The 24462-nt window shown below is 38.4% G+C and overlaps 1 protein-coding gene across 24 annotated transcripts in view; it reads left to right on the top strand.

Annotated features, from left to right (window-relative positions):
* CD44 (CD44 molecule (IN blood group)) overlaps window positions 1-24462 on the top strand; it is an 87369-nt gene that overhangs the window by 38724 nt on the left and 24183 nt on the right. For all 24 annotated transcript variants that reach the window (XR_015729640.1, XM_087877218.1, XM_087877226.1 and 21 more), the window contains exons 3-7: window positions 13871-14036; window positions 18990-19126; window positions 20430-20501; window positions 21593-21733; window positions 23476-23562. Coding sequence is in view for 23 of the 24 variants with exons in the window: in XM_087877218.1 (XP_087733344.1) it covers window positions 13871-14036; window positions 18990-19126; window positions 20430-20501; window positions 21593-21733; window positions 23476-23562 (603 nt within the window). In the remaining variant the exon portion in view is untranslated. The remainder of the gene's footprint in view (window positions 1-13870; window positions 14037-18989; window positions 19127-20429; window positions 20502-21592; window positions 21734-23475; window positions 23563-24462) is intronic.

Genomic DNA, 24462 nt, shown 5'->3' with positions numbered 1-24462 from the left:
AAGCTGTTGTGTTGAGAGAAGTGTTAATTCCACACACTCATCTTCAGAGAACGATGGCAGCTGTGTCTGCTGTTTGCTCTTTTGCCTTACCTCCTTTCCCTACTCAGACAGCAATCCATCTGGTGGAACTGGAGCTAGTTGCTCATTATTTGTCAGCATTTCTGAAGCTGGCTGTGGGGCCAGATGGATATTCATCATTGGTTCCCTTTTGTGATTCCAAATCTATGTCCACCATGACACAGATCATTAGAGACAATCCCAGGCTCCCTCTGGAACTTATTGGGATCCATTAGTCTCCTGGGGCAGATCAGCCAAATAGGTCATGCCTCTCCACCATGAACTTCATAGTACCAAAGACCTTCATAGCAACCATTGACTTGTGTTTGGCCCTGGATGACCTGGGATGGGCCATGGACTGTCATGGAGGCCATGAATTCCTGAGCTATTCCAGACCCTAGTCCCAGAAAAAGGAAACTGGAGTTCCACAGAATCCTAAGCCTGGGACATCAATGCCAGTCTACTTATGGAGTCTAGGAGCTTAGGCAGGTTGCTACATAACAAGGAGGTTGATATTATAGTAGTAATTCTAACTGAGTAATCTTGAAGGGATTTTGCTATTTGAGTTAGGCAGTGTCTCCCTATATTGTGTTTTTTCATATTTGTAGAGAAACTCACACATTATAAATCCCTTAACAGTGCTGTACTTTGCAGATCTATTCAGAAATAAATCCCATTAGATTAAGTAGCTCTTACCAAAAGGTCATTGATTATAGGACTGCAGTCTAAAAAGCATTTTCATTTTCCAAGAAAAGCCTAGCCTAGGGAAGAGTGCCTCTGAAATTCCAGTTTCCAGCAAAAAAAAAAAAAGTGCATGTAACTGTAGAACACTGCAAACCAGCCATAAAGGTGAACTGCTTACCAAGTACCCAAAATGCAGTCATATGACTTTGAGTCTGTGTGTGCCCCTTTTGGAACTCCACAACTGGGTTAGGTACCTTTTGGGATGTCTGTGGTAACTGAATGGTTGCTAAGCGATGTTTATCTGTAATTCACAATTACCCTTGATTTGGTATAGGCATTAAAATAACCTATGAAATCCATTTCCATTTATACGGAACTGGAATGCTTCTGTATCCACAGTGTTCTATAAAAATAAAATAATATGTGATATACAAAGTATCCGGGTCAAATGAAAGGTAATGGAGTCCTTGCTTGGCAATGTAGAATAGTAAGTAAACTTCAATGTGATCTTCATTGATGAAATATCTGCTTCTCCATAAAGGAGGGAACAGCAGTCAGGAATGGGTTAACTGTCTGTTAGCTTCTTGGACTGAGTCTGCAAAACTGTTAAGCCATGCCTCTTCCTGGTGCTTCCCAGCTTTTTAGACTCAGTCTAGCTGAACAGACGTGTTTCTTCGAGCTGTCCATTCCTGACTGTTTTTTCATAGTGAACAATTTTTTAAATTTTATTTTAACTAAGGTTCTCAATTATAGTAGAGGGGGACCTTAGTTTCTCACTAGCGTGAAGGGCGATTCAGCCTGAGCCCGCTGAAGGCATCAGAGGCGGTGAGAGGTCTGTTGGCTGGTAGACCTCTGGACAGCATTCATGGGCTTTTGCCCTGAAATGCTGAGCCGCAGGGGACTCGAGGACTCGGCCCCTTTCGTGCAGCTAAAGCAGCGCCCACGAGCCTGGTTCCGTAGCACTTGCCTGGAGGGTGTTTGGGACGGCACCTTTGAACAACGCCGCAGGCAGCACCCATGAGCCTGGCTCTGTAGCGCTGACCTGATTGTGTGAGAGAGTGGCATGGAGTAGCGGTGGCCATTTTGGAGCCTCAAAGAGGAGGTCTGATGGCCATTTTGGAGCCTCAGTGAGGAGGTTCGGTGGCCATTTTGGAGCTTCAGCGAGGAGGTCTGTCGGCCATTTTGGAACCTCCAGGAGGTTCGGAAGGGATCTTCTACGCAAACTGTGGTCTGGGTAAGACCGATCCGAACGGAAGCTTTGTGAGGCGGAGGGTGCATAGACCCTCACAAGCTCCCTATTGATTGGCTATCGGGCCAGCATTCACGAGCAGAGCTCCACGACACTGGGCCTGGAGGTCTGCAGGACTGAGTTCTCGGGGGAAAGAGCTGCTGGGCCTTCTCAAGTTTTCCTGTTTCTCTTCCAGAACTTGGGGGCCTTGCCTGCATTACTAGCGCTTCTCTCTTAGCGCCTTTGTCATCTAGCCTAGATCCCAGGCCAGGGCCCCGCAATGGCCTCTTCAGCTCCAGGGTTTTCCGGGCCCAGCTCGGAAGCAGGCATTTCTGCCCAGGACAGTGATCCCAGAGAGGGGCCTTTGGGCTCTAGATCTCCTGGGTGAGGTAAGGCTCATTCTCAAGCGAAGAAGCCTCATTCTCAATCTTCTAAGTCGTTGGACAGGTTGGCTCAACAGAGGCACAAGGCCATTGAGAAGACAATATTGAAGCCCCAAAAGGAGGCAGAGAAACAGGGGAAGGCCCTACAGGGCAAGATCTTTCAGGGCCCCAGATTTCTTCTACTGGGCAACCAGAGCTGCCAGATATTCCGGAAGAGGGTCCTTCAGCTGCTTGGTCCCCAGATGGTGACACAGAGCAGGCTTCTGTTTTACCCAATGACAGTGAGTTGCTTTTTGGCGTTATGCTGACCTTAGAGCCTTCTGGTACCCCCTGGGAGTAGCCAGTGGAACATAGGATGGCTTTAGCCCTGAGGATAAGAGATTGGAGCAGTCGCTGGTCAAGGCCCATCAGGCCTCAGCCTGGGCAGTCAAGGCAGCTTCAGCAGCATCCTTTTTCAACAGGGCTTCATTGCTCTGGTTAAGACAATTACAGGGCTGCCTGCCAGTCACGGATACTCGCTCCCACCAAGATCTCAATAAGATCATGGTGGCAGTGGAATTTTCCATGGACACAACGCTTAATGTGTCTAGATTCACGGCCAAAGCCATTGGGTCTTCTATTGCAACACGTCATCTCCTGTGGCTTCGCCAGTGGCCGGCAGATGCTAGAAACAAGAGGAGACTGGCTTCTTCCCCGTATGCGGGGGGTAAATTGTTTGGTGAATCCCTTAACCCTATTCTTATAGAGGCTAGGGACAATCATGCCTAACATGACCAGGCGGGAGGACTCGCGTCCAGTGCCGTATTTTCGTCCATCTTCCTTCCGGGGTTCAGATGGTGGTTTTGGGACTCAGCGGTCGCAAAGACCTTTTCCCTTCAGGAAAGGTCAGAGTCAGGACAGGCAAGGCCGACAGGGGCAACATTACCCTCCTAAACAGTCCTTTTGTGGTGGGAGGGTATTGACTGCCCTTACCCGGGGTCCTTTCAAGCCCCTTTGGAAGATCAGCTTGCGCTTTCTGTCATATAAAGTGGCATTCCTAGTGGCTATTACTTCCGCTAGGAGAATATCTGAGCTGGTGGCCCTGTCAACCAGGGAGGACCTATGCGTCTTCCATGCCAACAGGGTTATTTTACACCTTGACCCAACCTTTCTTCCTAAGGTCAACACTTTGTTCCATAGGGCTCAGGAGCTTGTATTGCCCAATTTTTGTCCTGAGCCGTCCCACCATTTGGAACGTACTTGGCATACACTAGATGTGCGGAGGGATCTCCGTATCTACCTCAAAAGGACCTTGTCCCTTAGGAGGACAGAAGCCCTTTTCATCTCCTTTCAGCCGGCAATGTTCGGTTGCAAGGTTATGTCATCCACTTTGGGGAGATGGATTCGGGCTTGTATTGTATTGTATGAAGTTCAGGCCTTACCGGTCCCTAGGCGCATCACTGCCCACTCTACCAGGAATACAGCGACTTCGGCAGCTTGGGCTACCCAAGCTTTGCTGGAGGAGGCCTACGTTTGGCAGGCGGGTGCTCCAGAGAGTTGTTTTAGAGCAGGGGACTTTCTCAGAGTGGAGGGAACAGCAGTCAGTCCCACCCAGTTTTTCCGTCCGGCCCTGAAGTTTTCGGGAGGGATGTGCACTGTTTTGTTTTGTTTTGTTTTGTTTGTCTTCACACTCAACACGTCAGTCTGCATTGACGCCTTTGTCAAAAAACTGGGGAACAACAGGAAGAGGTGTGGCTTAACAGTTTTGCAGACTCAGTCCAAGCAGCTAACAGACAGAGTTAACCCATTCCTGATTGCTGTTCCCTCCACTCTGAGAAAGGGCATGTCAGGTAAGACCAATGGCCCTTCTGTTCAGAATCAGGAAAAAATAACATGGCACTTCAACTCAGATGTGAATTCATGACAAATTAAAATATGTTTTCATTTCTTCAAGATGTCTTAGAATAGTTCCCACATCATTGGCCATAATAGTAGTAGTATGAGAGATGTAATCCTAACACAACTAGATGACACCAAGTTGTTCTATACAGGACCAGATTGTTGGGGACAATATGCTGACTGTAAATGGCATAGAGAGGGCTGAAAAGTACTCAAAAGTGATATATAAGTCTAAGTGCTATTGCTATACAGTGAAAAAGCCGAGCTTGGTTTCCTACATCCTGTCACTTTCTCAGCTATTCTGTTCTTAACCACACAAACCAGAAAGGAAAATCCCAAGTAGATGAGCACTTCCTGGTCTCCTTGACAACAAACTGCAGTTGTTCATGTTTAAATACCAGTTCACTTTGCTTTTTTTCTATAAACAAAGCACTATTTCTTCAAACTCATTTTTGGTGCAGAAATTTTGCCTGGCCTCTGAATCTTCAAATTATATGATACCCGTTTTCAATTTTAAAACATCAACTAGTACCCTGCCTGAGTGTGAAGCCTGCAGATGAATACTTAAACAGTAAAGGAATAACTCCCATTATTATTAACATTTTACCCTAACTTTATGGAACAGCTCTTCTAGCAACTGTGAATGATTAGTTCTGCATGATTGTGTTTGAACATAAACCCTTTAGCTGCTACCTTTGCCTTTATAGTCTCTGAAAACCATGTGATTATTTCCTAAATAAATGCTTCAAGGAATAAAACTAGATCTGTTTTATCTTCTCTCTGAACTACACTAATTCAGAGTTTTTCATGTTTATACTTCGGTAATCGCAAGGACCTCGCCCGTGCACAAAGAAGGTTTTACTACTATTGAGATGCTCAGAAATTGTTTTGCAGACATTAAAAAAGTGGAAGGGGGAAGCATAATCTAATAATGAACTGTCTAAGAGTTCTTCTGCACAAGGATGCAATTGCAACATTAAATTGAAATAAGATCCTGCTGATTAAAAGAAACTGACACCCACCCAGCATCTTCCTGCTGGAGTTTTGAGGTTTCAAATTTCAAAGGTAACTTCAAAGTACAGAATGCTGGTAATGAGTCATAGCATAGCTAGCCTAGCTCTCAATTTTTGGTATCCTGCTATGATGGGGAGATGGCACGATTGCATAAAGAATTCAAATACAAAACCATCATAACAAGGAGTATGCTACTATAGTTAGATGAAATTTAAATTTTAGTATGAAATAGGGTGAAGATGAGAAATTCCTCTCTTTTTTAAAAAAATCAGGTTTATTAGATTTGTATCACACATTTCTTCCAGGAGCTCAAGCAGGGGTGAAATGCTCACGATTCGGATCCCGGTAGCGATGGAGGCGGGTGATTCGGAGAACCGGTAGGAAAAATCTCTGCCCCCCCCACCTATGCCCAGCTGAGCCACACAATCATCAGAGGCTTTTTTTTTTTACTTTTAAAAGCATTTTTTCTACAACCTCTCCGGCCGAAAAAATGCTTTAAAAGTAAAAAAAAAAGCCTCTGATGATCGCGCGGCTCAGCTGGGATCCTCAAAAGCTTTTAAAAGAAAAAAACCCTTTTTTTCTTTTAAATGCCTCTAGCGATCAGGCAACTCAGCTTGGATCGTCAGAGGCATTTAAAAGAAAAAAAGTCTCTGACAATCAGGCAACTCAGCTGGGATCGTCAGAGCCTTTTGAAAGCATTTTTTTACAACCTCTTCACCAAAGAGGTTGTAGAAAAAATGGTTTTAAAAGTAAAAAAAAAAATTGGCCATGCCCACCCAGTCACATTACCCTCCCCAAGCCACGCCCACAGAACGATAGTAACAAATTTTAAATTTCACCACTGAACTCAAGCGACACATATGTGCTTCCTCCCCCTCCTCCCCCCATTTTTCTCCACAACCAACAATCCTATGAGTTTGGTTGTACGGAAGTAGTGGCTAGTTGAAAGAAGCTTCCATGGCTGAGGAGGAGTTGAATCTGATCCTTACTAACTGGCGGTTGAACAGTGACTAGTTGAGTGCTGTCTGCTTATCGGTTGGGAAAAGCAAGCTCTAGTTGATTGTGATTTCTTTGTGAGCAATATAGATTCATGAAGGAAAATTTCATGTATCTTTATGTCCTAATAACCTTAAGTAGTGAAACAACTTATTCAAACTCTGCTTCATTCAAACTTCATTCAGAGGACTTGAAGGATGGAAAGGTCTGGCCATCAGTATGTATCATTAACTAGAACAAATATCAGGAAGTGTACTATGCATATATGGTGCAGTGCAGAGGTGGGTTTCAGCAGGATCTGACTAGTTCTGGAGAACTGATAGCGGAAATTTTGAGTAGTTTGGAGAACCAGTAAATACCATCCCTGACTGGCCCCGCCCCCATCTATTCTCTGCCTCCTGAGTCCCAGCTGATAGGGAGGAAATGGGGATTTTGCAGTAACCTTCCCCTGGAGTGGGGAGGGAATGGAGATTTTACAGTATCCTTCCCCTGCCACACCCACCAAGCCACACCCACAGAACCGGTAGTAAAAATTTTTGAAACCCACCACTGGTGCACTGTCTGTGTGCATATAGTAAATGTACACTGCTCAAAAAAATAAAGGGAACACAAACAGAAGACATCCGATATCTGAATGAATGAAATAGCCTTATTAAATACTTTGTTCATTACATACAGTAGTTTTGTGTTCCTTTTAGTAGTTTGAGCAGTGTATAAACTACTGTATATAAAGAACAAAGTATTTAATAAGGCTATTTCATTCATTCAGATCTCGGATGTCTTCTGCTTGTGTTCCCTTTATTTTTTTGAGCAGTATATATAAGTATACATGCTTATACTGTATGTCTATGTGAGATTGGAGAAAACACCAATTTATGAAGGAGAACAACTACACGAATGACGGTTAAAATATACATGTCCCAGGATAATGTTGTAGGATCTAATCTGGGTTGGTCACCGGGACTAGAGGTTTAGTGTTCTGAGATTTTGGATTTGTGGTGGAGCCGTCGGAAAACTAAACCTCTGGTCCCAATGATCAATCCAGATTGGATGCTGCAGAACAACTACAACTCAGTAAGTATGCAGTATGCCTAAACACTTAGAATTTTGATGAATAGAAGAGAGAAGCAAAGTAGCTGGAACATGGAGGGTCAGGACTAAGATATCATTTGAGTGCAACAATGGGTCAGAATGCATGACGAGGGTGAGACTTTGTAAAAAAATTTGTCATTCAGCAGCATTAGTGATTAAGAAATAGCAATAGCAGGGAAACTTAACAAATTCAAATTTGCTTTATCCTCCCGTTGACTTTATTTCTAGTCAACTCACCCACAATAGTATTACAGTCTTTAAAGCAATAGGAATAAGGAACCAAAGACAGGAAAAGGGAAGTGACTTGTACTGGTGGGTTAAACATTTCTTTGTTCATTAAAATTTAAACAGGCTTAGGGGCATTTCATGACTTCACATTGACTCACTAAAATCTCATGCTCTGGGTGAGATTAATGATTAGGACAATTACGAAAGTTATGCAAGTATTGCCCTTTCTTAGGAGCCATTATTAAAAAAAAATGGCTTTCAGTTTTGGAACATCACATGGTGTCAGGGAGTAACTATCCTGTCAGTGCTTGCCAATTCTATGAAGGGCAGACTAAAAAAATTGAAGTCCAGTTTTGATCTCAGTGTGTAAATGGGATAGAATCAGTACTTTAGAATTGCCTCTTAAGCATACTGTACTCAATGGAGCTGTTGTTACCGAGGTTACTATATAAATGAGGCGGATGAGAGAAAAAGTCACCATATATTCTTCTTTATCAACAGCACCAGAACTAGAGATCATTGCAAGGTAAAAAATTAAAAGTGTACTTAAATTGTTTTGCAGTTTTGTTTTGAACACACACAGGAAACTAGGCAGTATTAATTCTTGTTTGGATTGTTTCCATCCCTATTTCTGAAATTTCTCCATAACCAATTGTAGACTGTTGCTTTTTTAAGCTTTACCATCTTCATCCTTCACCTCTTCTTATAATGGATTGCAGTCTTTGTAATTCAATTCGAAATACATTTTTGTTTTTTAATTCTATAAATCTAATTGTTTTTCTGGTATACCTGTGAGCAAAGTTCTGTCAGCGCGTACATTTTAATACACTGTAGTGATCCTGTAGTATGAAAATCATATATCCTAGTCAGATCCCCATTAGCTAATTTGATTATTCTGTCAAACAGACTTATTCATTCATTTACTTGGATTTGTACAGTATACTGTGGATTGTTGAAGTCTCTAACAGTTTACAATATGAGATAAAATCAAGTTAAAACATAGATTGCTGAAATTGCTGAAAGACTCTTTGAAGAATTGTGTATCTACATATTAATTTCTGTTGGCAGAAATCATAAATTCAAGTCCCAAGTATAGCAATAATTCTGCAGAGTGCTTCATTGGAATTTATAAGAGTTCCATTGCTCTATGGTACAAAATCCTTTGCATAAATTAAATTTAAGGTAGTTTTCCTTCCTGTTGTCATTCAGATAAGCAGTTAACTTTATTAGGGAATCACTGCAGTATACTGCATTGTACATTGTGTAGTGTGCAGTATAATATCAGCTGGTAACAACATTGGGTACTTCAAGCTGGCAATCATTTAATCTAATTCCCAGAATTTTACTTGGAAGATTTTCAGATGTGTCGTATTCTAGTTATAAACCCATTATACTCTTCCAGTGATTTTTTTAGAACATGAGTCAACATATGTGTCTTCTACTAAGTCACATTACTCCTGTTTCAACATTATTGACATTATCAATGATTGACTATCCAGGCTTGGAGATGGGTGAAATGCTCCTGGTTTGGACTGGATCACCTGATCTGGTAGCGATGGTGGCGGGTGGTTCGGAGAACCGGTAACAAAAATCCCTGGCCCCCCCGCTCCCATGCCCAACTGAGCCGCGCGATCATCAGAGGGTTTTGGTTTTTTTTTTAACTTTTAAAAGCTGAAGAGGTTGTAGAAAAAATGCTTTTAAAAGTAAAAAAAAAAAAGTTGGAGACGCCCACACAGTCACATTACCACCCAAGCCATGCCCACAGAACCGGTAGTAACAAATTTTACATTTTACCACTGCTTGGAGATCAATCTTCTGCTTCAAAGTTTTTATTTTGCCACTCAGATCTATTCCCCCTGATTTTGAGATACAGGGAAGAAAAAGGTTCACAGTAATGTGAATATATTTTCCCTAGTAATAACAATTGTCATTTTATGGAAATACAGTTCTTAAAGTAGAAGTACAAATTAAATAAATGTTTTAGCAGATTAATTTTGAAATTTTTGTGTACTTATATCCAAAAACCAATATTATGGAAAAGAACTAATTTCTTGCAAGACCTGAAGAAGAAACTGGCAATAAGATTTTTAATTATTTTATCACATACTGTACCTCTTTTTGTTCCACAGAGCCACAGTGATCTGGTTGGATGTCATACTAATAAGCCAAATTTGTTAGGGTTTAATTACTTTTACTGTTAATGGAGCAGCTTAATAATAAGCCAGAGAGCCTCCATCATTTAGATGTAGTGCTAAACAAGCAATCTTTTTTTGGGCTTGTTTCCATTTTAAGTTTAAGAGAGAAACAAAATAATGTCCAACAACAGTTTTCAAAATCAAAGAATAGCAATAGCACTTAGACTTATATACCACTTCACAGTGCTTTACAGCCCTCTCTAAGCGATTTACAGAGTCAGTATATTGCCCCTAACAATGTGAAATATTAATTTGGAAAGAACGATCAATTTGTATCTAACCTTACAGCAGTGATTAGTGACAAATTCTATAGGCAAATATACAAAAATATTAGTCTGGTAAGCATGTCCTTGTTATTACAAAGGTAGAGAAATTTATCTTCAAAGGATAGTATGCAAATATCTTTTAACTGAGTAAGGGTCAGTCAGATATTTGTTTTGCTTTTTTAGAAAATCTTTTTACCTAGTAGCTTGTAGAGAAGGGTTGGAGTAATTAGTCCCTTTTCCACCAGGCCATTATAATAGTTATGTGGTACAAATGTTTATTTTCTTTTAGCATAGGAATAAGTTGAATGCCTTTTTCCACCTTTGCCAGTTACTCATTCAGCTGCATAGAGTTCCTTATCATTTGTTGGCAATAGCTAAAATTCATATATTTATATCTGACTTACTAAAAGGATGCTCATGGTAGCTAACAGTAAAGCCAAATAAATAAATGAATAAGCAAGTTACAATAAACATCTTAAAATTCATTAACTATGTTAGAAACAAATAACAGTGCCTGCCAAGATTAAAACCTAATTCCACTTCATGTTTTTGTGACTGTGTAAATCAGCTATTCTGGGATTATTTCAGATTACATGTGCCTCGGCTTTATTCACCAGCTTTTTGCTTAGTACAGTACTTGCTGTCAGTTTCCGAATCAGGATAAGAAAATAAATTGCAGACAACAGGGTGAATGTTGTTCTAAAGTTTTATCTTCCTAAATTCAGCACGCTCCGACAATCACCCAGTGCAATTACAGTGAAATATTGTCAGCTCTAACCTTATCGTGCTTTCCTTTCCCGTTTTAAACCTAGTGCTACTCCTCCCCCAGATTCTACCCCAAATCCCTGTGCTGATTGGAGGGCTCCAGCTGCCTTCCTCTGGCCAGTAATTCAGTGCAATTAGTCCTGGTTCATTGGGGCCATTCCAATTGGGATAGGTCTGGAAAGCCTCCATTAATGCTGGCTAACGCAGCCGGCACCTCATCCACGCAAGTGCAGTCCTATCCGCCCTCAGCTGGAGGCTCTGTGAACAGCTGAAGGAAGAGGATTCCATCGTCTGTATGCAGGAGGAGGCAAGTGACAGCAAGGCAAGATATCCAGTCAGGAACGTGTGCTGCATACTCTGTTTTCCTCCGTTCCCACTGGAATGACAGCCCTGACGACGTGGGCTGACATGCGGCCCCCCTACCATGTGGGTGTCTGGAAGATAAGCAGAGAGGGTTACGGAACCTGTCCATCCCCCCCCGGCTTTCCTGGGTTTTTCCTATAAAATCTAGCCACCAGTCGGTCCGCTGCTACATCATGGTGCAGAACCCAGTATGCAGGACGAGGCAAGTGACAGCAGGCAACATATCCGGAATGACAGCCCCGACGATGTGGGCTGACACTTGCTGTGTCTCAAAAAGAAATATTGTGGAACTGAAGTAATAATATATTTGGATCTAAAAGCCAATTACAACTCAAGAAAGAAACCCAGTGATACTATATATAATGATCCATTTCAAAGGTCTGCCTTTTTGTCACACTGAGCCATCGAAATGCCCAAATCTGAGGAGTAAAAAAAAGTCATGGAAAGTATTTTGAGAAGATTGGGCAGTAATTATTTCCATGTCATTAGTCAACTAAAAGTGACTAGATCTTGTGGGACCTACTAAGTGTTCTTCCTCTGTCAGTGCCCCACCCTCTAGAATAGCATCTGCCCAGAGATATGAACAGTGTCCACTCTCCTGGGGTTCCAGAAAGTTCTTAAGACCTGGCTCTGTTTCCATGCCTGGGATTCATGTTTTTTTTTTTTTTATTGTTATGGTTGCTTTTAGTCCAGGCTGTCAGGTTTTAACTCTTTTAATTATATATTTGGATGTTGTAAGCCACCCAGAGTTATTTAGAATAGGGGGCCATAGTAAAATTGAATAATAATAATGACATATAATGAGTGGAGCTTTCTTTTAGGTATCATGCTTTTAAAGTAACCATATCTTTGCTCAGTGATGTTAATATGCATATTAGTAATATTCATGTTTCTGTGTTATGAAAACCCCCACTGTTACGTGTGGTTCGAACTGTGGTTAATGGCACAAGGCTGTTTTGTTTTGTTTTTGCTTCTGGGAGTGACTAGCTTTTCTTCCTTTCTTTTGTTTTGTTTCAGTTAAGCAGTAAAGTACTTTTAGAATAAATAATCAAAGACTTAGTTAATCTCCCTTAGATGGCGGCATGTATTAAAAAAGTTAAACTTAGTTCTTTCCATTTTTACTTGGTTGTTTTACATATCTGGCATCCTATTACAGGAGGAAAGCCATATTAAAAATTAGAATCTGGTAGCACCTTTCCAACAAATTTTATTATAAGGTATGCACACCATCAGATTCAGAGATGCAGGACTTATGTAGGAATTAAATTGGGAGGAAGAGAAGATAGGTTGGCTATGCAAATGTGGGTGACACATGAGGTCTTCACAATTAACAACTGTAATATGTTAAAAAAAAAAGACTACTGTTTGTTGAGATCTGAGATTGCCTGAAACATTTTGATGTATGTGAGTGCATCAGTTTCTCACTGAATAGCTTTCTGATTTTTTTCAAAACAATGACCTTGAGGTCTGCTATAGAGTATTGAGGAAAATTGAAATACTCTGATATGACTTTGTCCTTGTTTTGAGTCCTGATGTCAAATGTGTCTATTCTTTTGTGAAAAGTTTGTCCTATTTCTTCTGTGTAGAACCTCTATTGAGGGATATTGCTAGTTGATAATGACATATTTCACATTGGAGGAAAAACATGTGAAGGTGCCTATCTTGTGTGTGTACTTATTGGGGCCCAGGTTGAAGCTGTTGGTGTGGGGGTGACATGATACTCTTGAACTGATATAATTTTATTATATAGCAGTGATAGAATCACTGCTAGATATCTGTTTATATCACATACTATGATTGACTCATGCCTAAAATCTCTATAAATTTTTTAATTCATATACAGGCAAAAGAAATAGAAATCTGTAATTTCCAACTAATGGAATGTTTTTCAATATTTTGACCACAGTCTGAGCCTTCTATTCCATAAATAGAAATTTCTGCTTCTCTGGTTACATAGTCAGCAAGTCATTATCATTTGTTCCAATGTTGCAAATCAAATGTAGTTTAATTCTGCTTGCTCCAAAGGTTTGTTTTGTTCATTAGAAAAGAGCCTTGGTTAAAATACATTAATGAGTTTAAAGCAGAACTAGTAGAAGACTTACACTAATGGGAATTATTTAGAAGATACATATAAAGACGGCCACAAGTGAAATGGGTTGATAGCAGTGGTGGGTTGCTACTGGTTCACCCCGGATTGGGTAAACCGGTAGCAGCAGTGGGAGGCTCCGCCCACCCACTCAGATGTCTCTGTGCATGCGCAGAAGCATCGCGCATGCACATGCAAACAGGTAGCGACTGAAATTGAAACCCACTACTGGTTGATAGCCTTAGTAAAGACATGGAAATCTTTATTATGGCATAAAAGATCATTTCTACAACACCTTTGTGCATTGCAGTCCATCTTGTGGCAGAGATAAATTGCATTGTATAAAATGCAGACTTTCATTGTTAAAAAAAATAAAAGCCATGTCAGAGCAGTTGCTTTTCTTCTGATACGTGGAATTGGTTAAAACTGGTTTCCTTCAAGGATTTAATAATAAATAAATAATTTATTTTTATTTAAATAATGTATTTAAATAAATAAATAAAAATTTAATAATCTTACAAAACAATAGTTCTGAAGCAGCCATTTCTGAAAACGTTTGTTGCATTGCTTTTTGCTACCTTTATCATGACAATGCTCTTTTCTTCCTGTCCCCCCCTCCCCACCCCCATGTACAGATTTGAATATAAGTTGTAGATATGCAGGTGTTTTCCATGTAGAGAAGAATCAACGCTACAGTCTTACCAGAGAAGAGGCTGTTCAGCTTTGTGAAGCGCTTAATAGTACCATCCCAACAGCGGAACAAATGGAAAAAGCCTTTACCCTTGGTTTTGAAACTTGCAGGTATGAAACCTTTCCAAATATACAATGTACACAGATGTACTGTCAAAGAATAGATACAGATATTTTTTCCACCTGTTGTTTCTCTTACTTATTCTTTGCAGCTTGTTCAGTTTTTCTCCCCAAATGTGCAATATATTTATCTTTTCTCATTTTCTCTAGTGCTTTCTCTTGGATTGAGTTTACCAATGAACTATTATAACAAACATATAGTCCTTCAGGCCAGCTTACTTTTTGAAAATGTTCAGAGTCAGAACCTAACTTTTTAAGTTAAACATAGCCTGAAGTATTATCTATTTTTAACTATGCAGCTGCAATTTCTCTTGGAAGATTTACATATGGAAAATCTTAGCAGTCAGATGGCTCTGTGTAATTATTATACTCTTAATGACTGATTTTGGAAGCCTTTGTTATTTATTTTTCTCTCTCTTCCTTGTGCTGGTCTTTTTTGTAATTTCAGTCTTGTCTACCTAGTTTTTCTTTTTTACAAAAATAAAACAATGAGACACCTCAAGATCTTTCTCTCATTCAACCCTATCACTAATGTGAGGTATTCACAAACTTCGAACTAAAGAGCAGTGTGTTTAAAGCACATGTTTGAAATCATTACTAAAGTAACTATTAGTGCAAGCCTGCAAAGTAGATTGATATAATTATCTCAGTGGCTGAATTGTGGAGGCTAAAAGAATAGTGGTTTCTCTAAAGGCCACCCAGGTCAAGGTTTGAGCCTGAAACTTCCCAGCTTCTATGGCTAAGTACAATATTAGTCATTGTGCAATTGTAGCTTTCATCACCAGCCTTGCAAATATTTCTGTGTCTTCCTGCCCACCTGCATAGATATCTGTGCCAGAGGGCAGGTTGAACACTGGTCTAGCAAAGTCAACCCTGTAAAGACTACTGCTTATTACTAGCATTTGGCAATTGCTGAAGTAAAATTATAGCATAAAATAAAGTATGGCTAAATCCATTGGTATATTCTAATCATTCATCTCTCTAACAACGATGATAGAGAAATGATATAATGTAGAAAATATTCCTACTCCATGTTCTGATGGAAAGTTGCCGAGCTATTGCTTCTGAATTTTTAAACTATAATTTCATGCGTTGTTCAGACTTGTATGAGAGTACTTTCAAAGTATTAATAATAAATACAAATCTAGTGGTGTGTAAGGTAATTACCCTTATTAGCATAAAAAGTAGTTTGATTAGCAAGTTGCTGTTAATGCAGTTATTCAAAAATACTTAGCTCCACTGGAAGAAATTAAAACCAGTATGTCCATTATGATCAGTATGTCAGAAAATCTTGCCCAGCAACAGTTGACCTTTGGGCTGACTTATATCACTTACATCACTGTTCCATTTTCAAAAGGAATCAAAATAATATGCAATATGGAAGAAAGAGAAAATTTAACATTTTAAAATGCATGATCATTTAGGTGATTATTCATTCTTGGGTAATGATTCACTGTTTTCCAACTCACAATACATATTTATATATTGAATGGAGAAACTTCCTCCTACATATACTTCGTTTTCTTTTGAGCTATGAAAATACTGTAAGGTTAAATGAATGCAGACATATAGAAAATTAGTATTTCAGCACCAATGCTTTTCAGAAAACTTTCATACATGGTACATGCCATGTGAAGATTTGATATAATTTGATATAATGAACCAATGTAATGTAAATGTTTCTGTTGTGATGTAATAGCCTACTATACTTTTCTCTGACTTTTTTTTTAAAAAAACTGAAAGCTTTAAAAAGTTGCCAGTATATGCTGGCTTTACATAAAGGCCTAGGTTTGGTCAATATGTGTGCAAAGCTTTTGATCTCCATCCCAACTGTGAACACACCAGATTAAAAAAGAATACCCAGTCCATAAGCCAAGACAAAAGTTGAGCAGCCTGTTTCTTCCCTAATTTATGGGGCTTCTACTTGTACAGTTAGTCCTTAATTTATGACCACAATTGAGCCCCTCATTTTTGTTGCGAAGTGAAACATTTGTTAAGTGAATTTTGCTCCATTTTACGACCTAAGAGTTGTGGTGGTGCAATGGTTAGAGTGCAGTATTTCAGGCTAACTCACTGCTCACTCCAAGAGTTCAGTTCTGACCGGCTCAAAGTTGACTCAGCCTTCCATCCTCCTGAGGTCGGTAAAATGAGGATCCAGATTGTTGGGGGTAATATGCTGACCCTGTAAAGCGCTTAGAGAGGGCTGTAAAGCACTGTGAATCAGTATATAAATTTAAGTGCTATTGCTATTGCTTTCACAGTTTTATAATTTGATAATTATTGTAATTATATTATATATTTTATTATAATTATCATTATTAAGTAATCTGGTTGTTAAGTGAACCTGGCTTCCCGTTTGACTTTGCATGTCAAAAGGTTGCAAAAGGTGATCACATGACTTCATAAGTATGAACCAGTTGCCAAATATCTGAATTTTGATCCCATGATCCTGGGGATGCTACAAGAGTTGTAACTGTGAAAAATTGTTGTAAATCCCTTTTTTCAGTACTGTTGTAAGGTGTGTATGTGTTTATGTGTTTAGCCAAATGCATAAGAATATCTTCATGTGAGTTAACAACTTTTGCCCCGCTACCAGCATACAAACATGTTGGTTTTTTTCATCAATAGGCACTGAATTTCCAAGTTTAATTGAAATATGTTTTCATTATAAATGCCCTTTATCTTTTGGAATCAGATTAGTTTACCTGTATCAACTTGCCCATATTAGAAGAATGCTTTTTCATGCACTGCTCACTTGGTTGTTATTTAGCTCCACTGGGCATGAAAAAAACATCCCTTTCAATGATGACTCCTTGCCTAATTCTGTAACAAAAATAGAAAGAGCAGTGTTCTGTAGATCATCATAACATTTTTAAATTAGAAAACAATACATTGAAATTCTATGTGTGTCCAGAATTCATTGTGACTTACTCCCATGTAAATGTTGTTAGGATTCTAGCCTTTGTAATATTTAAAGTACACAAATGGCAAAGAAGATGAACATGAAAACTGTGTGAATAAAATCCACTGTCCCTAGTATGGGACATTTTAATATGAGGTGACCATAAGTATTACTTAATTACTTAAGTATTTAACTGTATGTAAAATTAATATTTCTGCTTGATTTATGAGATTCCATAGATGCTTACATTCAGTTGAGAACAACAAGAAGGATATTACATCTTTTACAAAATCACAATGTTTAGAGAGGCGTGTGTTTTTCCTCATTCAGCAGATAAACTAGAATCTGGTTCTGTCTCCTGCATCAGGGGAAACAGGGGTTCTAGATTCATGGAATCATAGAGCTGAAAGAGATAAAACTTCTTAAAGCTGCCTAATAGTATCTCTTCGTATAAGAAGAGATAGTGTATTATTTAATAGCAGAAAAGAGTTCTTATCGTTTCCTGAATGTGTGACCAGAATGTTTTTCTTCACTTAATGAATATAAAAAGTTGTCCAATTTCAAAGAAACTAATGGCTCTTTAACATTTATTCACTAACTAATATGTGGGGAAATTTATCATATACTCTTTGAGAAGAACCTGAGGTTATAACATTCAGAATGGTGAGAGGGGTTGAAACAATATATGACTATCATTATGAGCCTGAGAGTATGGTTGGCACTTAAGAGTAAAGGCCACTTCTGGCTATCCTGACTCATCTCATGACTCAGTGCTATCCAAACTGCTGTGGTTCTTTACAGTTTCAGTTAGAAATTCTCTCCCAAAAGTTACTTAAAAAAAGAGAGAGAGATTATCAGATAATCAGCTAATTATGGTTCCCTTGGTTATGGTATACTAAGCGAATAATGCATAAAATTATATAATTTATGCTAGATTGATAAATAGGATACAAAAGGAGCATTTTGCAAAGCTGCTTGGTACTAAGTACCGTTCATTTTTTTAGGCATCTTCCCTGTTCTAGTAGGTTTGTTGTAGCTCCTTCAACTTTTCTCAGAGTCTTGGCATGTGCATGCCCAAACAGCACTTCCACTGAGACTTTTTGCTGAAGAAAATGTCCATGCATGTATACTAGATGCATTTATTTATTATTTGTTAAACACATGTAATTTAAATGATGATGATGATGATGATGCTTGCAGAAATAATCTGGGAAAAGCCTCAAAGCAACCTTGGATGCCTTCAATAGGGGCAACTGTTTCAGTGCTTTGAAGATGGCTGCTTCGTTTTTGCAGATATTTTGCTCAATACTAATTTGGAGTTCTATGCTTAAATTTAAGGAAGATCAGTCGAGTAAATTGTTGTAGATCTTTTTTATATCCAATCCTCTTTCATTTTCTTGTTTACATTCTACTAAGATGTGAAATCATTTAGAATACAAAAATCTTATAAATTAAAACTGTAGTTTTACAATTCCGTATCATGCATTCCTGTCCAATGCTAACATAACAGGGAAAATTACTTGTAATTCCTCACCTGTAAAATCTGGGAGAGTAGAGACTTAAGAGAAGGTGGCCTCCATGTTTTTGTTTTTGTTTTAAATTTGATTTATATGCTGTGAAAGACTTGCCATGATCTTGTTGACCTTTCAGATTACTTAAAGTAGAATACTTTAAGACACTTTTTGAATTAGTTAGACCACAGCATGGGAATGCTCTTCCATTTCTTTAAGCTTTGTTTTTCTTATTCTTATTGTTGCATTCTGTTCTGTATTAATTTTGTATAACATTCAATAGAATGCCCTGCATTTTACATTTTCTGTATCACTGAGCGTTATACTTTGTCATAATTTTGTGTTGCCACATTTCTGTATTGCTTTAAGCCATATAGTTGCGGCAATATAAAAATAAAATGAATAATAAATGAATAAAGAAAGAAGTATGGAACAAATACATTAGCAAATGTATGGAATCAGAACAGTTATCAATTGTTGGCTATATAATTCCGTACATTAATTCAATGCTGATTTTCCCTTTTTTTCTAGATATGGTTATATAGAAGACAAAATCGTACTTCCCCGGCATACTCCTTATTATCTCTGTGCGGCAAACAACACAGGAATTTATGTACTTGCCTCAAATATTTCTGACCGATATGATACATATTGCTTCAATTCATCAGGTGTGTTTTGGGTTGGTCACATATTTTCTATTGCTGGGAAATTTTTCTGTTTTGACACAGAAACACAGTAGAATAAAGATAAGAGAGAACAATGTGTACTAAGAAACCATTTGTTCCTGGTCAGCATACCTCATGATCCATAAAATTGAATAAATTCAACAAAATGTATTTTTCGGAGTATAAGATGCACCAGAGTATAAGACGCAGCTTAGTTTTTGGGGAGGAAAATAGGGGGAAAAAATCTGCCTACCAGGTATTCATCTGGCTAGCGTCCTTAGTCTGGGCAGCTTCAGCACATTAATTTGCTGGTTTTTTATCCCCTGCTTGGCAATAAAAAACAGCTTGTAAGGCACAGCTGAGAGGAAGCAGCAATGAGAAAAGCAGGCAAAGCACGGGGGAGGGGGGGGAGATTGCTTCACTCAGCTAGCACCTATTTAGGGCTAAAAAAAAGCTTCTAAAGAACAGCTGAGAGTCGGAGCAAAGCATGGAGATTGCTTAACTTGCTAGTGCCTCATTAAAGCACAGCAGAGAGTCGAGGGAGCAGGCAAAGTTAGGAAGATTGCTTCACTCACTAGCGCTTCATTAGGGCTGAAAAAAAGCTTCGAAAAAGCTACATTCGGAGTATAAAGCGCACCCAAATTTTCAGCCTCTTTTAGGGGGGAAAAGGTGTGTCTTATACTCTGAAAAATACGGTACATTGTGATCTGATGGCTGCTAGGTAGCAAGCACTCTTGGTATTATGGTCTTCAGCAAGCAAAAAGGAGAGTTAAAAACAGAATATGGTATTGAAGTCTGCAGATCTCTTGATTCTGAAGCTGGCTTGTTTTCTCACATGCTGTTTCAGTCCTGTTGCAGACTTTTGATAGCAGACATTTGCAGAGGATAAAGACTATGGAGATGTAAGTGACAGGTGCAACTCAGATTCACCCCCCATATGCTGCTTTTGTTCCAAAACATGAACTTTACTTGATGTTTATATGGAGTTAGGGAAGGTCTTGATTAATGGTTCTGTTATTGTTGTCTCTAAAAGTAAAAGTCCAATGTAGTTAAGCAGCTGGAGAAGTGAAAGAAACAAATCATAATCCACATGAATTTTATGGTATGTGTGTGTATTAATTAATTATATGTGTGTGTGTAATATGCACACACACACACACATATCCATATATATACTATAATGATAGTATCTTTGTAGACTTCATCTTTGTAGTCCTGCAGCCTTCGCCATCTTTTGTTTCTTTTACAAAAGTTAGCCAATATATTGTTGATTTTTTTGTTTCCCATTTTGTCTCCTATTTTTTAGAATCAAGAGATGTGGTTTGTGAGCCAGTGAAAAAGTTATATTCTGCTTTGCCTAATAATAACAGCAGTATTGGTAAGGATTGAATTTCATTTTTTAAAATATATAAAGCCTTCCTCTGGTGAAACTGAAGTGCACGAACAATGTGGAATGTGTCGCTAAACTTGGAGTGAGACTTAGCCTGGCTTTAAGTGATAACATAGTCTATTTAGACTAATTTATAATCAGAAAACAGTTGCAAAATTTTTAAAAAATGAGATATATTTTTCTCTGGGAGTCTTTAGTGAGGATTTATCACAGATAGTTTGATGTTACAGTTGCAGGTATTCTGCATGGGGTAGGATTGTAAATTCAGCAAGTGTTGCTAAAAAGGTATTGAATAGATTTCTTTTCTAATCCAACAATTTTGCAAGTCTCACAAAAATCAAGCATTCCAGAGACCTCAATACATAATGGTTTGTGGCATGTTATTTTCTGTAGTGCTATGTTGGCATAGTTTTTCCAGTAGGTAATGCCATTTTGTGTGTTACATACACAAAATATATTATGTGCCACTTTTCAAAGAAAAGTATTTCTTGAAAATACACATGCAAAGTGCACAATCATTATTGTATGACAGAGATAATGGTTTATTAAGGAATTATTTCATAATTGGCCATAATAGTGGCCAAAAGAATTTACCCTTAAATATGCTGTTATGGGGAAAAAATTCTCATGTCAACACATTTCTAGATTGGCTTCTGCAGCCTCCATCCCAAAATTTATAAAGCAGAATTGCTTTCCCTGAAATACTGTTCACTCTTAATCAAAATTTTGGCTCATTGAAACAAGCTAGGACCAAATTATATATTTTTGAAGTACTTTATAAATGAATAATTGTGTAGATTTAATCAGAATGTCACATGTAATAACACCAGAAAAAGACATGTTTTGATTCTGACCATGTAAAAGGAAGAGAGAGGAACTTAATAGCTTGAAGCTTTCTACCACTTAGGTTCATACTATTCAGTCATAATCCCAATTTGAGCAAACATTTGCATATTGTTTATGTTTCAGTAAGGATTTTAGTAAGTTTTCACATTGCACTATATAACCATTTCCTGCTTCATTTGTCTAGTTTCAGTCAACAGGGTAATGTTAAATTCTGTATATCCTTTTTCATTCAGAAATTTTCAACGCTGATGGATCACGGTATGTTGAAGGAAAGAAGGTCACAGAAAGGCCACAAGTTACTGAAGATGACAGCAGTGTGGGCAGTGGTTCTGCATTTGGCAGAGGAACTGCAGATCCCAGTGATTTCACATCAGGTATTTGCATTGATCAGTCTTCTACAGAATGACATTTAAATAGTACCTTGGAAAGGTCACAGATATCCATCAGAATTTGTGTAGACCTTCTCAACTCAGATGGTCTCCAGATGAGTGGACTTCAGTTCTCAGAATTGCTCAGCAAGCATCAACATTTTTGAGGCTTCTGGGAGCTGAAGTACATTGGGGGAAATTCTGCATTAGAGATAGTCTTCAATTTACAACAGTTCATTTAGTGACCATTCGAAGTTACAACAACACTGAAAAAAGTGGGTTATAACCATTTATGACCATTGCAGCATCCCCGTGGTCACATCATTTACATTTGGATGCTTGACATCTGGTTCATATTTATGATGGTCGCAGTGACCTGGGATCATGGGATCATCTTTTGCTTATATATATATAAGCATAGTTCATGTCTAAAGGGTATTCTTCCAATGAACAGAACTCACTTCGGGAATTAGCAAAAAGAAAAACCAAGACATAATTTATTTTGTCTCCCATGCTACATATAAAGTATTTTAATGATATATATTACAGAAAAAGACATCACTAAAAAGCATACAAAATTGTATCTAATTGATGTTGCTTTGCCGATAGTTGGTTCTTTTTGCTAGCAGAGGCATTTATCAATAAAACAAGGAAAAATATGGTTTTCGACAATTCTTTCTCCTCTTAGTCACCCATGTTTTTCACATTTCAGAGACCTTGCCATTAACTAATCTTCAGAATTTTTTGATAATTTTGCTGTTTGACAACAAAGTAATACTGTAATAATGAAAATTAAATTATTTTTTACAATAAAACCAAACCTTAATAGTTTATTTCATTGACTATTAGTTGTAAAAACACAACCATATGACAATTAAATAATGATGGTTGACCACAGTCTCTTACCTATCTTCCAAAGGAATAAGGGGGAAAAGATCTCTAGCTATGGGTTTTTTGGAAAGTATTGAAGCCTGAAGATGCACTTCAGACTCGACTCTAAATTATGCATGTTAAATGATGTTGCCCCCTAGCTGGACCCCTTAAAACTATTTTTACTAATTCAGAGTTCTCCCACCCAGACTGGTATATCAGTGGCAAATAAAACATGATGCTGTAAACCTATCTGGAGTTTACAATACAGTGCAGTATATGTGATGCAATACATTTTCTCTAGCTATCCCACTTCAAACTAAAACACAATAAAGCAGCCAGAAAATCTTTCCATTATCCATGTGACTGTTTCTGTGCCATCACCTCACCCAGTACAAAAAGAAACTTCTTCTGAATATTACCTATTTATTTTTATAGCTGTTATTGTTAGCTTGTCCTGCCTGCCTTATAGTATATATGGACCTAATAAAATGAAGGGCTTAAGAGAAAATGTGGCTCCAGTAGGATTCTTGCTGATCTGGCCTGGCTTCACAAGGATTTCTGAAACTTGGAAGTGCAACATTTATTGTTGGAAAAAGAAAATGAGACTTTCTTTCAAGTGTTAGGGAAACTGCACTTACCGTAATTGAATAACACATTAGTAAAAGTACATATAATAATTGTGCATAATAGTCAACGGAAAGTATACAGTACAAACTTTTTCTAACTAAAATAACATTTACGCTAAGAGAAAATGCCATACAATATTTTGTCCCCACAAAATCATGAATACAAAAGATAGTCATATGATTGAAGATTGTGTTGTTGGTTGGTCATTAAGTGAAAAGAGTACAGCTCATTCATATTTTATGACACAGAGGACGATATCACAGCATTTACACCAGAATACGGAACGGATGACCATCGTCATCAGCATCCAAGAAATCCTGAAGATCAGAATCCTAGTAAGTATAATAATTGTAGTAGTATCTGTTGTAACTTGGTTTTAACAATGACAATGTACTCCTTCATCCTTTTGACACTGACTCAGCGGTGAAATTTGGCCGGATCTATCCGGCTCATGTGAACCGGTAGTGCTGGCGGCGGGAGGCTCTGCCCACACACCGGGACTTCATTACGTTCCTTTTTTTACCCTCTGCACATGTGCAGAAGACGTGCGTGCGCTCACATTCCCGAACCGGTAGCGAAGGTAAGTGCATTTCACCGCTGCATTGACTGTATACTCTATATATAGAGACTATATGAAAGAATATATATTCATTCATATTCCTCTGGTTTAGAATCATACATTTAAGCTCTTGTATCTTCTAAAGTAAAGAGTACCTCGAATAACAAGAAATTAAAATTCTAGTATATGACAGGAACATTTAGGTTCAGTGTATCCAGGTTTTATACTTTGTAATTGCTAAAGATGTATGTTATAGTAATGAGCTAATAGGATTTTATATCTCTGTTGTAGAGCCATTAGATATTTGCTTTAAAAAAGTGGGGAGGATGAGTCTCATGGGTAAGGGCAGATGATTTTATATGGTCTAGTGATTGGCTCCATTTGTGCCCAGGCTTCGCTCTATGAAATATTTCTGAATGCATATAATTATCTAATAGACTCTTTACATCTGTGACTAAAATTAAAATCTGTGGCATTCATTAAGCAATAGACATCCCCCCCAAAACCTGTTAAATTGTGATGGAATGTGCACTTGGAGAAACAGTGGAAGGGAGTCTTGGCAGCATAGAGCTTTCTCAAGGAGGAAGCAGTACATTCCAGAGAAAAGCCCAAATTAACAGACTGTGGTTCCAGGTGTAAAGGAAAGGGAAAGAGGCTTAGGATAGCCTGTAGAATA

The sequence above is a fragment of the Pantherophis guttatus genome, chromosome 1, assembly GCF_059756535.1.
Source record: "Pantherophis guttatus breed Tessera chromosome 1, ASM5975653v1, whole genome shotgun sequence".
Taxonomy (NCBI): Eukaryota; Metazoa; Chordata; class Lepidosauria; order Squamata; family Colubridae; genus Pantherophis; species Pantherophis guttatus.
The sequence above is the reverse complement of the archived record's forward strand: the minus strand, read 5'-3'. Positions and strand labels throughout refer to the sequence as shown.